At 41.1% G+C, this 18,409-nt stretch overlaps 1 protein-coding gene across 2 annotated transcripts in view; it reads left to right on the plus strand.

Annotated features, from left to right (window-relative positions):
• The window catches only part of ACSL4 (acyl-CoA synthetase long chain family member 4), a 56,299-nt gene that overhangs the window by 23,677 nt on the left and 14,213 nt on the right, over positions 1-18,409 (plus strand). The window contains exons 2-7 of one of the 2 annotated variants that reach the window (XM_070951708.1): positions 8,722-8,783; positions 11,084-11,323; positions 12,209-12,386; positions 13,140-13,249; positions 13,890-14,028; positions 15,843-15,993. In XM_070951708.1, coding sequence (XP_070807809.1) covers positions 11,096-11,323; positions 12,209-12,386; positions 13,140-13,249; positions 13,890-14,028; positions 15,843-15,993 — 806 coding nt within the window. In that variant the 5' untranslated portion in view covers positions 8,722-8,783; positions 11,084-11,095. Of the gene's footprint in view, positions 1-8,721; positions 8,784-10,356; positions 11,324-12,208; positions 12,387-13,139; positions 13,250-13,889; positions 14,029-15,842; positions 15,994-18,409 lie in introns of those variants that run through there. The other variant, XM_070951707.1, reaches the window with a different exon arrangement.

Below are 18,409 nucleotides of genomic sequence, written 5' to 3' on the forward strand. Positions count from 1 at the left end.
AAGCCTTTGCTGATGACTTAGTGTTTTTGACAGAAAATCCTATGGAATCTATACCTAATTTGTTTCAAAAAATAGAAGAATTTGGAGAAGTGGCTGGACTAAAAATTAATAAAAATAAATCGAAGCTAATTGTTAAAAACCTTACGGAAATCCAAACAAAAGATTTGATAGATAATATACAAATTCAAACAACAAAAAAAATAAAATATCTAGGAATCTGCTTATCCACAAGAACATCAGCAATTAAAGAAAATAATTATGATAAATTACTAGAACAAACAAAGAAAGATTTAGAAAAATGGGAAAATTTACACATTTCATTCCTAGGAAGAATTTCGGCTATCAAAATGATTATATTACCTAAATTTCTATATTTGTTTCAGGTCACCCCAATTAAAATAGATAAACCGTTTTTTGAAAAGCTGAATAAAATAACATCTAAATTTATTTGGCAAGGGAAAAGGCCACGAATAAAATTTAAACTGCTTCAGGATACAAAAGATAGAGGAGGAGCTGCACTCCCTGACTGGGAGATATACTACCAAGCAGCAGTACTATCGTGGGTCAAAGATTGGATAGAATTAAAGGACTCTAGAACTTTAACAATTGAGGGACACGAACTTCAAACTGGCTGGCACTCCTTTATGTGGGATGAGAAATACAAAACACATTCATATTTTAAAACACATACAATAAGGAACTCACTATTACAAATTTGGCTTAAAATTAAAAAACAACATTATATGAAGATACCAAATTGGCTAGCACCGGCGGAATCAATTAGACACCCAAATTTAACAGATAAGACAAAAATAATTAGATATAAAGATATAATTGACTATCAAGGCAAACTAAAGACAAAACAACAATTGGAGACAGATTTACACAGAGGAATAGACTGGTGGACTTACACTCAAATACAATCTAAATATAGAGAGCATATAAAAACATATGAAATTTACAATCAAAAACAAGAAATAGATAAAATTATATTAGATTCAGAAAATAAATTAATTAGTAGAATTTATAAATTTCTCCTACGCTATAAATTGGAAGAAGAGACAGTCAAAGAAACGATGATTAAGTGGGCTCAAAATATCAAACACACAATACCTTTGGAAAAATGGGAAAAGTTTTGGCAGGAAAACCTAAAGTTAACGAAAGCAACGGCGTACAAGGAAAACCAACTGAAAATGTTTTATCGGTGGCATATGTCTCCAACCAGATTGGCAAAAATACAACCTAAAAATAGCCCAATTTGTTGGAAGTGCAAAAAGGCACAAGGGACTTTCTATCATTTATGGTGGACATGCCCGGCAGCAAAAAAATTTTGGTCTAACATCAAAAAATGGTTGGAACAAATAACAAAAACACAGATTGAAAAAGAACCAGAAACATTTTTATTAGGAATATTTAACAAATCATACCCTAAGGATATTAAATATCTTACAATTCACATATTAACTGCTGCAAGAATAATCTACGCAAGAAATTGGAAACAAGAAAAAATACCAAGTGAAACAGAAGTAATAGGGAAAATTTTAGAATGCGCTGAAATGGATAGGTTAACCAAAGAACTACAAGAAAAAGAAGAATCAGACTATTATAATATATGGAATAGTTGGTATAATTGGTTAAAAATTAGAAATATACAAAAAATATAGGGGATATATTACCGATTGATACATATATATGTAATAAAAATATTATTAGATTACAGAAAGGTGAAGGAATATATTATAAGTAGAATTGTAGAACGTCACTCTGAAAAAATGCTTAAGAAGAAATTATATTCTTTTTGTGTATATGTTGTATAAATGTTCGTTGTGTATATGTTACGTATGTCTTTTTTAATATTTATATTCAATAAAAACTATTTTTAAAAAAAAAAATAAACATGTATTCTGTTTTTGATCCTGAAAATTGAGTATAATTTGGATATTCTTCTGTTCATTATCAAATTAAATCAACATGACAGATTAGTTTATGCACACCTGATGTGATTTAGATGCAATTAGCTACTGGAAATATAAAACATTGGCACCAAGTTATTACAGGTAGTCCTCAAGTTATGACTGCCATGGAGCCTGACCATCACGGTTGTAACTCACGATGGTTGTCGATTTTACCACCTTTTTTACTGTAGTCGTTCATGGTTCTTAAGCGAACATGGGGTTTGCTATGGGCCATTCCTCCCCCCCTCAAAAACAAAAACAAAAATAAATGCCAGTTTTCAGCAAAGCTGTCATAAAAATTCAATCATATGATCGCAGGACACTGCAAACAGCCATAAATGGGGTCTGGTTGCTGAGCACCCAAAGTGCAACCATGTGACCGCAGGGGGAAGTGGCTATTTAAATGGATTCTCCAGGGAGGTCCATCAGAACCAATAAAGGAGAATATTTGTAGTTCAGGGTTGACATGAGGGCTCCTTGGTGCTCTCTGAGCTTGGTTGTTTTCTTGCAGACGTTTCATTACTCTAATACCAATGATGTTACCTAGTTTGGGTAATGAAACATCTGCAAGAAAACAAGCAAACTCAGAGAGCACCAAGGGGCCCTCATCAGAACTTCAAACGGTCATTAAGCAACTAGTCATAAGTTGAGGACTACCTGTACCATAGGCTTTTAACAACAAACATGTTCATGCAGTTTTAATACACGATAGAAATGGAGTTAGTTGGGTAATTACAGAGTTAAATAACACACAGAAATATTATTGTTGGCTTTTTGAAAAGTGAATGAACTCTAGTCTAGACCGTTTACATTTTGATTATTACATGCTTAAGGCAGTAAAAAGTGCTGACTCAGATGGAAAAAATGCAGTGGGATCCTGAAATGCACTTAACTTGTCAGGAGTCAGTGACTGTAACTCCATTACAGTATTTACAAGTGGGGAGCTGCATAGCTATCTATAGTATATTTTCTCTTATTTATTTTTTTTTCATTTTCCAATCATATTGGCTGTGTTTGTTTAATACTGCATTTATATCCATGGTTTATTCAAATGTTCGCCTGCTATATTGAATCAGATTCTAATAACATAGATCAGGGGTGTCAAACTCAAGGCCTGCGGGCTTGATGTAGCCCGCGATGTGGTCGGATCCGGCCCATAGGGCATCCTGGAAAATGTAAGGGGCCAGCCCATGTGGCTTCTACCCAATGCGAAGAAAAGACATGCCAATAGTTTGGGGAGTGGTGTCAAGCTGGCCACACCCACCCAATCGGCCACGCCCAGTGAGTGGCATCAAGCTGGCCATGCCCACCCAGTTGGCTACACCCGGCTGGTCCCCCGAGGTCAACCACCCTGATGCAGCTCTCAATGAAATTGGGCGTTGGTCTTACCTGATACGCCCCTTCTCGAGCAGGCGCCCACGGCAGTCATACTGGGTATCGACACGTTCGCTATCCAATAGGACCGAGTCTACTGGAACTTTAGTCCCGCCTCTTCCTCCTTCAGTTCCAGTTTGGAGGCGAGGTTGACCAGCAGACTGTGGTGTCTGTAGCAAAAGAAACAGAGAAGTGAAAAGATCCCTCCCACCCCAGTCAAGAACCAGGTGCGGCCTGAAAAAGAAGGGGTGGGGATGACTGCCGTGGGCGCCTGCTCGAGAAGGGGCGTATCAGGTAAGACCAACGCCCATTCTCCGACAATGGCGCCCACGGCAGTCATACTGGGACATACCAAAGCTTGGTGTCTCCTAGGGCGGGAAAGGCCGGACCTGCTGCAGAACCCTCCTGCCGAATGCTGCGTCAGCCGACGCATATGAATCCAGGCGGTAGTGCCGTATAAAAGGAGTCACTGATGACCATGTTGCAGCCCGGCAAACCTCCTCCAAAGAGGCCTGGGTGGCCCATGCGGCTGAGGTGGAGGCGCTCCGTGTAGAATGCGCAGTGATGCCACGAGGAGGTTCCAGGGAATGAGCCTCGTAAGCTGATGATATAGTGGCCCTGAGCCACCGTCCTATAGTAACCGAGCAGGCTCGAGATCCCATCGACGAAGGTTGGAAGGACAGGAATAGGGCCTCGGTCCTCCGGAATGGGGCCGTCCTGTGTACATAAATCCGAAGGGCCCTGCGTACATCCAGTTTATGCCAGACATGTTCCTGCTGGCAACAAGGCGTTGGGCAAAAATTCGGGAGGGAGAGCTCCTGTGATCTGTGGAAGATGGTATTAATTTTTGGGATGAAGGCAGGATCAAGGTGGAGGACTACCCTGTCCGTATGAAAAATGCAAAGATCCGGTCGTACAGAAAGGGCTGCGAGCTCAGAAATCCTCCGCGCGGAGGTGATAGCAACTAAAAAGGAAACCTTAAATGATAAAAACTTGAGGCTAACCTCTCGCAGTGGCTCGAATGGAGGACTTGTGAGGGCTATCAAAACCTTGTTCAAATCCCAGGTTGGGAACCGGTGTACTGTGGGGGGTCGCAGATTGGTGGCGCCCCTCAAAAAAGACCGAATCAGTGGATCATTGGCCAGTGAGGTATTAGAACCGCAGAATAGTACCGAAGAAAGAGCAGCTACCTGGCGACGGAGCGTATTAGGAGCGAGGCCGGCCACAAAACCGTCATGTAGGAAGTCCAAGAGCTGGAGGATCGAGACCTCGGTAGGAGAGATGGAACGGCGACGGCACCAATCAGAAAAAGTCCTCCAGGTAGAGCCGTAGATGCGCTGAGTGGAGGGCCTACGAGCCGCCTGGATGACTTCAATGGCTCCCGTGGAAACGAAGGCCCTGGTCAATAAGAGCCGCTCAGTCACCAGGCTGTCAGCTGGTAGGACTGAGGGTCCGGGTGCAGGATGGGCCCCTGCCGTAGGGATATCCGATCGTCGGGAATCCGCCACGGAGGAGCAACTGACAGGGACTTCAGGTCGGGAAACCACGGGTGACGAGGCCAGTGTGGGGCAAGCAGGATGACCTCCGCTCTCTCCGAGAGAATTTTCCGAACGACTCTGGAGATGAGTGGCAATGGAGGAAAGGCGTAGAGGAGCTGTCCGACTGGCCAAGGGCTGCGTAATGCATCCACTGCCTCCGCCCCCGGAGAGGGATAGCGGGAGAAAAAGCGGGGCAGCTGATGATTCTTGCTCGAAGCAAACAGGTCCAATGACGGGGTGCCGAAGCGGGAGGTTAAGTCCTTGAAGAGGAGGGGGCATAGGCTCCACTCGGCAGGGTCGATGATGTGGCGGCTGAGGGAATCCGCGCAGACGTTCGCCGTCCCGGAGATATGCTCCGCTCGGAGAGACGACAGGTGGATCTCCGCCCAGAGACCCAGGCGGAGAGACTCCTTCAGCAGAGAACGAGATCTGGTGCCGCCTTGCCTGTTGACATGTGCCTTGGCAGAGACATTGTCCGTCAGGATGAGGACGTCCCTGCCAAGGACCTGAGGTTCGAAGTTCAGTAGGGCCAGGTAGATGGCCCGCAGTTCCAGTAAGTTGATGTTGAGGGTCTGCTCCGAAGGAGACCAAAGACCCTGCGCTAGAAGGTTCCCCAGGTGAGCGCCCCATCCAGACAGACTGGCGTCCGTTGTGATGACAATCCTGTCGGCCTCTCCGAAGAAAGAGCCCCGGGATACCGCTGATGGCGTCCACCAACTGAGCGAGTCTAGTACTCTCGGCGGCAGGACAATCCTGGAGGTCGAAGTGCTGCGGAAACTCCGTTGGAATGGGAGTAATAGCCACTGGAGCTCCCGGCTGTGGAGGCGAGACCACGGCACAATGCCGTAAGCGGAGACCATCTTACCCAGCAGGCTAGAGAGGACCAGAAGGGAGGCCGAGGCCCGCCCCCTGACAGAGGAAGCCAGGTCAGAGAGACTGGACTGGCGCTCTTGTGACAGAGATACCCGCAGGGTGGATGAATCGATAATGGCCCCAAGGTGTTTTAGGCACGTAGAGGGTGACAGATGGCTCTTAGAGACATTAATGGAAAAACCGTGACTTCGTAAAATAGCCATAACAGAGGAAAGATCTCTGTTTGCTTGAATTTGGGACTGGGACAGGATAAGGATATCATCCAAATAAAAAAGTGCGCGTATAGGGACAGAAGCGTCATGGGCCATTAGGGCCGCCATTATTTTAGTGAATACCCTGGGGGCAGATGAAAGGCCAAATGGTAAGGCAGCATACTGGAAATGCTGCCCGTTATAGGAAAAACGAAGAAATTTACGGTGAGAGGGGAGGATGGGAATATGGAGATAGGCCTCGGTTAAATCGATGGAAGACATAAAGTCTCCTCTACGGATGCAGAGCAGGATGGTCTGAAGCGACTGCATCTTAAACCGACGGTAGACGATGTGTCGGTTGAGGGACTTCAAATCGAGAATGGCTCTCCAGCCTCCCGAGGACTTGGGGACCAGAAACAAACGGGAGTAAAACCCGTTACCCCTTTGCGAAAGAGGGACAGGTTGAATGGCCTTGATGGTTAATAAGTGTTGGATGGCCTCCTTAACCCGGGCCCGTTTAACCGGGTCCAGGGAAATCGGACAAGGTAGGTAGAAGCTAGGGGGGATGGAACGAAATTCAAGGGACAACAGGTAATTCAGAAGCCCAAACAATACCTTCCAATAGGTTAACGGACTAAAGGAGCTTAGGAAACTTGCCACGCAGACTCGCTAGCCGTCCGGCTTGAAAGTGAGGGGAAGAAAGGGCGCGGAATCGCCCTCGCGCCGATCAGCTGTAGAGCGGGTTGTTCAAAGCAGCGCCGAAAAAATTCGCCGAAAATAGCCGAAATTAGCTGAAGTGAGGAGCGGGAGGGCAGGGCGAAGCGCGGCGGGGCTAGACAAGGCAAGCCCGTGCGCGCCGCTCAGCTGTAGAGCGGTTTCCTCCAAACTGCGCCGAAGGAATTATTGAACTGAGGCGCGGGAAGGCAGGGCGAAGCGCGGCGGGGCTAGACAAGGCAGGCCCGTGCGCGCGAAGGAGAGACTGCCCGCCGGCAGCTCTCGCCGCTTGGCGGCCCTCAGCGGAGTCAGAATCCAACCTTCTCGCTGGGAACGCTCCAACTTCTCAGAAATCGATGGAAATAGCGTTGTATGAACTAATTAGAACTGGAAAGGCTACAGACACGGCTGTCCTGATAGAGACCGAGCCGAAAAACTGGAACTGAAGGAGGAAGAGGCGGGACTAAAGTTCCAGTAGACTCGGTCCTATTGGATAGCGAACGTGTCGATACCCAGTATGACTGCCGTGGGCGCCATTGTCGGAGAATGAGTTTGACACTCCTGACATAGACTGATCTAGTTAAACTTGCTAAGGCTAAAATTCCTGGCTAAATTTACTTTGAGAAATCACATATGTGCAGCCATTTTATGCCTTTTTCCTTCATATTCTCCTTCTCTCATTATCCTTATTTATTTTTCATGCACATATCCATTAACTTATATTAACTTATATTATATTATTATATTATTATATTATATTATATTATTATATTACTTTACATTACATTACATTACATTACATTACATTACATTACATTACATTACATTACATTACATTATATTATTTGCCCCATATATAGTTCATGAACCAGTTTTATACACACAAAGTTTAACACTTGACAATAACACAATAATGCTACCAATATCTAACTTTATTGCATACAATTTTTTTCTATAATCAGTTCCATGTATTAATTTTTCTCTTAGATTGGGCCTCTAATGAACCTCTCATACCATTTTAGCATTAAGGTATTCCTCACTTTCTTCCTGAAACTGAATCTCTTATAGCTTTGCTAATAGTTACGTACTGTGTGTCTCTCTGTGTTTGACACATGGAAGAAGACAAATATAATTTTACCGTTCTTTTATGGTGTGGTCAGGTTAAATGTCATCATGACATTGTTTTAAGATAGCCAGGGTTGCTTTCACCAGGATTTGGTTTTATTTGATGTACTTTATTAACCTTAGTCCTTTACTGTAACATGTTGCAGGGTTGTGTACTTTTCCTCTTCCCTTTTGAGTTTAGTGTTAAATTTGAAATTGAACACGGATTAGAAGCTTCCATTTCTAATCTAAGGACTGTGATTAATGTTGTTAATTCAGATGAGAAGTATGTGAGCATTCTCAGTTGTTTAATTAACATTAATAACAAATTGGCATGTTTGTTTTCAGCTCAAAGAAAGCTTGGATAAAGATATAAGTCTTTAGTTTTGCCACTTAATATGGTCCTATTTCAGATTTCAGTAAGAACTAATTTATATATCTTTCTGTACTTCTGGTTTCTAGTATGTTGTTTTCTTATAATTGATTGAAGTTATTTATATAACTGATTTGATATGTGTGTAAAATATTCCATGACAGCCTAACAAACCCTGTCTGCTGTCTACCTCACATTAATCAGTAATCTAAAATAATGGGCAAATGGTTCCAAGTGAATTCTTGGATAGATACCAGCAAAACTACTGGCCTTTGATTATTACTAGGGTAGAACATCATAGAATCATAGAATCATAGGGCTAGAAGGGACATTGGAGGTCTTCTAGTCCTGGAGGAGTGGAAGAACATTCCAGAAAAAGACAGTTGCAATCCTCTTCTAACCTGCTGCAAAAGAACTCCCATCCACAAATTGCCGCTGGGACTCGAAGGTAACACTTTTGAATTTTGAAACTGCCTTGACACAACATTTTCCAAATAAACATGAATGCTCAGAACAGGATGGGAAAGCAAGAAAGTTACTAACTTGCTAACAGTCAAGGCAAAGTTATTAATTTTTACATAAAACTTTTTCTTGCCTAGAAAGAAAAATCCTTGCTGTGGATTGAATTTGTGTAGAAGACCTGAGTTATCTTGGAAGCAATGTAAGTAGAGTATCAGTTTTCTTTCTAATTGGAGCCTGTCTTTATTCATTTATTAATTACTCATATAACTCAGCAGTCTTGCTTTTGCAGAATATATAAATATAATATATCGTGCTTTCTAATTTGGGGAAATAATGAAGAAAATTGGGTGTTTTAAAATAGGATTTGAGACTGTGTCTGGGAGCTGCTTCTTATCAATCCAAATGAATGGGCAGGGAAGCTGATTTGGAGCTGATTCTGTAAATCACTGTGTTCTTGCATATTTTGCTTTTTCAGAAACTCTTAAGCGCTTCATTCTTAGATAATACTTCGTATTATGTCAAGCATTGATTGTAATATTAACATTTTTCTGTGTATGTTCTTCATGTGTAATCTACTTCTGGGGTGTTGAACAAACTGGAAAAAATGATCAAAATAGCATTTAAGGAGCTACTGTAGGAGAATGGCAGGCAGATTCTGGGACCAGAGTCAAGAGAGGAATCATCCTGGAGTCCTTACGATCCCACAAATAGTCTAAATCTAACCCCTCTTTAATTCCATTAACTCTTCATTAACTCTTATCTAGCGCCAGTTTAGAGCTGACCTTTAGTTGACTAGATTCTTGTGAATAGGCATGAGCAATAAATCAACATAACTGGAACTTAGCATGTGGCCCATCTCTCACCGGACAAATACGTGGAATGAAGAATTAAGCGGAATGAAGAATAATGACATTTCGTTCTGGTAGCAGGGATTTAAATCTCATGCCTTTTGTTTTCAGTGAAGGCCAATCACTCAAGTCCCCTTGGAAACTTAGAGGGTGTTAATGGTTAATGCAGTGATTTGGGCACTGTAACCAAATATATAAATCTGCTGTTGTACCAGAAATAACTAGTTGGAGTAAATAAACAACCACAATATTCAGAAGAAGTCTAAAACAAACCATATTCCATTATTGGGATGGGGAGAATCCAGTCTGCAACCTGTAAGTATTTTAAGATGGAACTGGTTGCCTAGACTTTAAGACAGTGCTTGAAGGCTACAAAATATTTCTTGAGCTTCATTACAGTTTTCCTGTGGAACTGCCTTCCTGTCATATGTGCCCTCCAGATGTTTTGTCTTGCCTTTGGGAATTACCTCTGGAGTGCATTAGATTGAAGCAATAGTTGACAAATAGCTTATTTCCATTTTTTCTCCCTGTCCATTTGATTGCCCTGTTTAGGGAAAAATTCTAGAAAACATGTCCTTTTTTTCAGAGGCTTTCCTCTTCTGCATATTGGCAACATAAATACATTGATCATTGGAGAGGACTGAAAATAGATCTTATTGAAATTATAAATATTGACATTGATTCCAGTGCTCCTAATCCAACCCTCTTCTTGTCTTTGTGCTGAAGGTTTTCTCTTCCTGCCTTTTTTATTAACTTTAATCTTTTAGTTTGAGCTGGCTTGAACATTTACTTGGAAGGGTGCAATTAAAAAAAAAAGACTGCTGAAATTAACTTTCTAAAGAATTTAGGTAATAATTAACAGATTTCTTAAGTTAGCAACACATCGTTTCCCTTACAATAACAAAAATCCTACAAATAAACAGTTCAATAAACAAAAAAAAAATGCTTGTCAGAATCATAAACAACCTTAACTAAATCTTTATTTGCCCTTCCACATTTGGAGGAGGGGGGGAGATCCATGGACTTTTGACCATAATGATGTAATGGTCATATTGTTAAATTGGATTAAAAGCATAACATTTTAAGAGAAAAATGTTTACCTAATTCTCCTAAATATTTAGAGTGGGGCAAAGATCCATTGAACAAATATATGCTTCCTTCCGATGCAGTGATTTAAATTCCATGACACTGTTTACAAATGTCAGAGCGGCTCCTTCAATGTCCTGGGTCCAGCTGCATGTTGAAATGAAGCCAATCAAAGACTGAAGCTAACAAATTATTGCTGTTTTTCTAATGCTCTCTGATTAGCCATGATCTTCAAATAATTTTCTGCTGCTTATTGCTGATTGTTGCTGATCGTTTCTAACCCTTAGTGATTCTTCTAATCTTCAACCACCTAAAGTCTTCGTTTCTGCTTTTGCCTGCTGCTCCTGCTGCTGCTTCCTCCTTGAGGATAAAAAAAAAAAAAAAAAATCTTAAGAAACTTGGATTCCCCAAAAGGACAGGTGGCAGATCTAAAAGAAAAAGAAAGCTGTCCATTATGAATCTTAAACAAAGCCTGTGGACCCTTGTGTGGTTCCCCCTGTATTTTTTTATAAATGCGTACAGTGCCCTTGTATTCATACCCTGGTATTTTCTTACAAATGTTAAGAAGAAAAAAGCTATGGCGAAGCGCTTAAAAGCTAAGCCCGTCTCCGACAGCCCCGGAAGTCCGTATCGGTCCATTTTGCATATGGAATCATTAGCCAATATAGACTTTCCTGGAGCCGACACACTGGACAAATTGTTTGACCTTGCTGTGACAAAGTTTGGGAAGAAAGACTGTCTTGGAACAAGAGAGGTCCTGAGCGAAGAGAATGAAATGCAGCCAAATGGGAAAGTATTTAAAAAGGTAAGTGACTTTTGAGCCGGTATAAATCATCCTTCCCAAAAGATTTTCAGGAGGCATGAAAAGATGAATGTCTGGATTTCCATCAGCACAAGAGGAAAGCTAGAATTAGTTCTGAAAGAGAAGTACGGCCACAATTGAGCCCATAATTTCTTTTGCTAAGTGAGATGATTGCTGCGTTTTGCCCCATTTTATGACCTTTCTTGCCACAGTTGTTAAGAGAATCACTTCAGGTTTTAAGTTAGCAACATGGTGGTTTAATGAATCTGGTTTCCCCATTGAATCTGCTTGCCAGAAGGTCGCAAAAGGGGATCACATGTCCCCGGGACAAGGCAACTGTCATAAATATGAGTCAGTTGCCAAGTGTCTGGATTTTGATCCATCTGACCATGGGGCTGCTGCAACCGTCGTAAGATGAAAAACAGCCACAAGTAACTTTTTTCAGTGCCATTGTAACTTCTCTAAGTGAACAGTTGTAAGTTGTAGTTGATCCATTTCCTTTTGAACTTTTTTCTGTTTGTTCCACAGTGGCCATCATGAAAATACAGATTTCAAGTGGCCCTTTCATTGTTACTGTGCAGTTCTGATACAGGCACAATGCTTTCAATCACACGTTCTAGAGTAGTTGTCCCCTAGATTGGAAATGGGCCGGTACATGATAAGAGGTTTAAGTGCTTCAGGAGAGATTCCTTTTATTGAACCAAGCGAGTGGAGCAGAACAGGAAAATCTAGAGTGGCTTGGACAGTTTCTTAAACAATAATCAAAACTGATCCAGTATAAATTGATTTATATCAGCAGGGGTTAAACTGTTTTGTTTTTAAAGTCATCTTTCTTGTTTTGATCTCCTTGCTTTAATGCTAACGGATCAAATGTTTAATCTTGACCAGTTAATCCTAGGGAACTATAGGTGGCTGAACTATGAGGAGACCAACCAGAAGGTGAAGCACTTTGGGAGCGGGTTAGTGGCGCTTGGATTGCAGCCCAAGAGCACTGTGGCTGTATTCTGTGAGACTCGAGCTGAATGGTTTATTGCCGCCCAGTCTTGCTTCCGGTACAACTTTCCTCGTGAGTATCCGTGCCGCATTTCACCCCCATAAGGGCCATAGTCCTGATTCTCTGCAGTGTGTCACCACTCCTAAAAGATGTTTGCCCTCAGTAACATGTTGTCATCCGGCACAAAGATATCTTAGAAACTGGTACCTGTGTTGAATTACTGGCAACATTTATACATATGGTTCAAATATATATACAAAACGATTTGTTTTAAGACCAGAGAATTTATTAGGGCACAAGTCTTCATACCTTTACAGCTATAACAGAGTATTTACATACTTTTTAAAAATTTGAGTATTTTGTAGAGTAGAGCAGAGCAGAGCAGAGCAGAGCAGAGCAGAACAGAACAGAACAGAACTCTTTATTGGCCAAGTGTGATTGGACACACAAAGAATTGAATCACTGCAGTTGTGAAGTTAGTGACATGGTTGTTAAGTGAATCTGGCTTCCCCATTGCCTTTGCTTGTCAGAAGATCGCAAAAGGTGGTCTTATGATCCCAGGACATTGCGACCATCATAGCTATATGCCAGCTACCAAGCCATCCAAATTTTGATCACATGACCATAGGGATGCTGTAGTGGTCGTAAGTGTGAAAAACGATCATAAGCCACTTTTTCAGTGCTGTTGTAACTTTGAACAGTCACAAATGAACTGTTGTATGTTGAGGACTACCTGTACACGAAACATAAAATTAACATGGAATACTTATTGCTTCAGCTGAATTAGTTATTGAGCTACTTACTAACTTCTTGCTTTTTAAATAGTTGTTACACTATACGCAACCCTTGGAGAAGAGGCGGTAACCTATGGATTAAATGAATCTGAAGCATCGTTTCTAATCACTAGCTTAGATCTTTTGGAAGGCAAACTGAAGGTAAATCTGTAAGCATGATAGTAAAATTAAATATTAGATCAAACTAAAATTAGATCAAAGCTAACTTACTAAAAGATACTGGGAATAATGGGGCCTAACATAATTTAATCTGTAAGGAAAGCCTACATTTTATTTTTTTTAAATAATATTTGTATTATGTATAGTACATCATATTTTAATATAATGGTATGTGTACTTTGTTGACTAAAGAAGATTAACATTCTAAAGTTCATTAGGCTGAATTTCTGAGTATACTATAAACGTGTAGTCAGTGGTAATTTGCAATGAGACTGTAAAATGTGTGTGGCCATACCCTTAACAATTATTTGAAAATTGTCAGAAATTAATCATTGCAGACAAATATCTTGCCCAGCAGCTATAATTTCTGTACTAAACTTTGAAAACCAGCCACTTTAGGTTGCATGAAACTTCTCTGCCTTGGAAATGCGGTAGCTGTAGAAATAAGATTTCCCCATATTTCAATGGTTTTTGAACAGCCAGAAGTAGAAAGAATATTTCTTAAAACATTATTACAACAACAAACTTTTACAATCATGAGAAGCAAATGCAGACATATGCCATGTATTGAAAACTTTTGCTCAGATTCCTATAAATCAACTCAATTATTTTTGTTCCCCAGAATGTACTGTCAAAAATTCCCTGCCTCAAATACATCATTTATGTGGATAATAAGACTATCAATAAATCAGACTATCCTAAAGGGCTGGAGATTCATAACATGCAAGCAGTAGAAGAACTTGGAGCCAAACCAGAGAACCGTAAGTAGCCCAACTGAAACCCTTTTCAACAATCCTGTTATGTGGTATGTGTTTTTTTTTCCTATATAACAAACAGCATTCCAGATCATTTAAATAATTTTATCTTTAATTCTGCATAAGAATATACAGGTAGTCCTCGACTTAACGACCATAATTGAGCCCAAAATGTCTGTTGTTAAGTGAGACATTTGTTAAGTGAGTTTTGCCCCATTTTATCACCTTTTTTGCCACAGTTAAGTGAATCACTGCTTGTTAAGTTAGTAACATGGTTGTTAAGTGAATCTGACTTCCCCACTGACTCTGCTTGTCAGAAGGTCACAAAAAGGGATCACACGATCTTGGGACACAGCCATGGTCATGAACCAGTTACCAAGCACCTGAGTTTTGATCACACGATCATGGGGATCCTTCAAAGGTCGTAACTGTGAAAAACAGTCATGTCACTTTTTTCAGTGCTGTTGTAACTTTTTTTTTTTTTTTTTTTTAATTTGATTTATATGCCGCCCTTCTCCGGAGACTCAGGGCGGCTTACAATGCGTTAAGCAATAGCCTTCATTCTTTTGTATATTTTATACAAAGTCAGCTTATTGCCCCCACAAACTGGGTCCTCATTTCACCTACCTTAGAAAGGATGGAAGGCTGAGTCAACCTTGAGCCTTGGAGAGATTCGAACCAGCAGAAATTGCAGGCAGCTGTGTTAATAACAGGGTACACTAAACCATTGTACTATCAAGGCTCTTAAGCAACTTAACTTTGAACAGTCACTAAATGAACTGTTGTAAATCGAGGACTACCTGTTGTCTGCTTCTCTAGAAACTTGTTCTGAATTGTGAAAGCAATTGTGAGAGCCTTGATAGTACAGTGGTATACGCACCCTGTTATTAACACAGCTGCCTGCAATTACTGCAGGTTCGAATCTCGCCAAGGCTCAAGGTTGACTCAGCCTTCCATCCTTTCTAAGGTAGGTGAAATGAGGACCCAGTTTGTGGGGGCAATAAGCTGAGTTTGTATAAAAAAGAACACCGCTTGGAGGGGGCCAAAAGCCCTACTAAGCAGGTATATACAAAAGAATGAAGGCTATTGCTTAACGCATTGTTAGCCGTCCTGAGTCTCCGGAGAAGGGCGGCATATAAAATCAAATTAAAAAAAAAAAAGGGGGGGGGGAGCTGATCCAGTCAAAGGGCTTGGTCCTCTTCAAGGACAAGGGGAGGATGTCATAACCTCCCGTTGTCCTTGAAGCAGCTGTGGCTTTTGAGATTCCTTCTCAAATCTCCATGGAGAAACAAAGTCTAGCATGGCTACTGATGAGCAAGAGAGAGATCTTATCAGCAGCTTGAATCGTGCTCAAGGCTGTGCCACGAGCTTGTGCATAATCATTGTGGTTTGAGACTCTCTGGAATTAGAGGATTCTTACAAGGTGCATCACCACCACCACAATTATAAGCTAGTGCTTCTCATTTGCCAGCACTAGAAGTAAAAGTACAGTTTTTTAAAATTAGCCCTTGGCCACAATGATGCCACAATGATGTAAGTGGCATAACAGTGTCCTCATCACATGGCCATTGCTTCAGTGCCTTGAATACCTAAGCCCACACCTTCCTTTCTCAACGGTGATCAGATCCCCCCCCCCCCCAATTTTCAACATTTTACTGTAATGTGGGCCACAAGGCTTAGTCCTGCTTGGTTTGCAAGTCTGTTTGCACTTCTACTTAGCTGTTTTTTCACAGTATAAAACATTTTATTAGTTTTAGTCTCAGTTTTATTTTCTTCTCAAAATTGTAATCTAACTGTTTTGCCTTCTTATCTTTGTCTAGTAAGCATCCCTCCCTGCCTCCCTGTTCCTACAGACATGGCCCTAGTAATGTATACCAGTGGCTCCACAGGGAGGCCAAAAGGGGTCATGATGGTCCATAAAAACCTGATAGCTGGAATGACTGGACAGTGTGAGCGAATTCCTGGCCTGGGGTAAGCAATTCCGGCCATTAAATATATGCATTTGTTTATAATTCATTTTTTCCCCACTAACAGGGCAGGTGGGCTGAGAATAGAGAGTACGCAGCAGGTGACATGTACTCAATCTCAATCATCCAAGTCATGGTTGTCCCAAAGCTGCTTTTTCCAAAAGGCAACTGGGCTTTCTTAGTTTTTTCTTTGGAAAAAGCACCTTTGGGATAGCAGGTGAGAGTCCAACAGTTAGAAACCCGTTCCCTGCTGGATCTTCCCATATGTGTGCAACCTTCTCCAGCTACGAGTGTTCGTGTCCTGTAAACAGAATGAAGATGCAGAGATTGAGTTGGCCCAATTCTTTTATCATCCTTCCTTGATGCTTGGCAGTGACGGCAATTTATGTTAAGAGATTAAATCAGGGATGGATATTGCCATGTTCCCAAGAACCTCTTCGACCTATTATTAATGCCAGCAACCCTCCCTTTCCCATTGGTTTGGTGCGATAATGTCACAAACATTGGTGTTCCATGCAAGGTCTTAAGGTATAATTGCCAAATCTTTTGTTATTTTTGACCAACTTGCATAATTTTGGGGAAATGGGCTTGGATTGTGGTTAGGACACAATAACATCTGGTACTAGGAGGATTATGTGTTACTGGATTAAGATCTTGTGATCATAACTGCAATAACCTTAGCATTGAGTTCAAATCTCAGCAGGCTCAAGGTTGACTCAGCCTTCCATCCTTTCGAGGTAGGTAAAATGAGGACCCGGATTGTGGGGGCAATAAGCTGAGTTTGTATAAAAAAGAACACCGCTTGGAGGGGGCCAAAAGCCCTACTAAGCAGGTATATACAAAAGTATGAAGGCTATTGCTTAACACATTGTAAGCCGCCCTGAGTCTCCGGAGAAGGGCAGCATATAAATCGAACCAATAAATAAATAAATAAATTGAGGGCTCCTTGGTGCTCTCTGAGCTTGCTTGTTTTCTTGCGGATGTTTCATTACCCAAACTAGGTAACATTATCTGTGCTGTGATGTTACTTAGTAACATCATGAATGAAATGTCTTCAACGAAACAACCGAACTCAGAGAGCACCAAGGACCATTCATTTCAACCCTGAGCCACAAATATTCTCCTTTATTGGAGCATTGGCATTGATCCATGTTGCCATCTAGCTCTTTCTTCCCTATATACACAACTGCTATATCCTGCCCAGCCCACGCAAGAAACCTGACGGTGCTCATTAATGCTATGAAGAATGCTACTCAGCATGTTCAGAACTTAATCAATGACCTGTACCTTAAACATTAGTCTTTCACGTGCTTTGGAGACATAGTTTATTCTCCTCTTGGTAATTTGCTTCCCGAAGAGAGTTTTTTCCACTACTTGAGCAATAAAAACAATAAGGTTAATCTTTATATAGGGGTAAAGATAAGTCTTCCTGTGTTTTTGCTGCTACAAGTGAGGCAGAAATATGCAGTTACACTGCTCAAGGAGTGGAACAAACTCTTCAAAGCTGTACTCTACTTTTATTGTTTGATTCAAGCAAATCCATGATGGCCTTTCAAGCTTTACTAGGCCTATTAACTATCCAAAAGTCAAGCAAAGAAAGCACTGATGCTCTTGACTGCTAGAACTTGGGAGGTTGGAGCAAATTAGTACGTTTGTGTTTGTGCACAATTTATTCCTGGATTGCCTACTAACTTCAACTCTTTGAGCATTGTACAGAATTGTTTAAAGTATAATCTATAGAAGCTTCAAAGCTCAACACAAAATAAAATGAGCATTAGGGATGATAATGAATCATAATAAAGGTAGTTATCAACGTACAACCATGATTCAGCCTAAAATTTCTGTTGCTAAGTGAGATATTTGTTAAGTGAATTTTGCCCCATTTTACGACATTTCTTGCCACACTTGTTAAATGAATAATTGCAATTGTTAAGTTAGTAACACGGTTCATGTCATAAATATGTCATATAACATGTCATAAATAGGAGTCAATTGCCAACCATCTGAATTTTGATCACGGGGATGCTGCAATGGTTGTGTGAAAAACAGTCATAAGTCACTTTTTTCAGTGCCGTTGTAACTTTGAACAGTCACTAAACAAATGGTTGTAAGTCAAGGACTGCCTGTATAGTAAAGTATAGCAGTAGAATAGTGTGGGATTTTAACACATCAAAATATCAATGTATTTCTAGTATCTGGGAGGCAAAAAGACTGCAGGATAAGCACTAAGCAAACCTCTCCCAAGAGGCCATTCTACAGACTGGAGGCCCTCACTCCAGGCCTGACCTATTCCGGCTTGAATTACATAAATTGTATGTAGAAGATAACATTTCTGTTACACTAGTAACTAAAAATGACAGGTATAAAGTCTATTAAAGCAGGGTTCTCCAGTCGGGGGGTTGAGATCCTTACCTCTGGAG

The sequence above is a fragment of the Pituophis catenifer genome, unplaced genomic scaffold, assembly GCF_029215685.1.
Source record: "Pituophis catenifer annectens isolate HBS135680 unplaced genomic scaffold, rPitCat1.0.hap2 SCAF_11, whole genome shotgun sequence".
NCBI lineage: Eukaryota > Metazoa > Chordata > Lepidosauria > Squamata > Colubridae > Pituophis > Pituophis catenifer.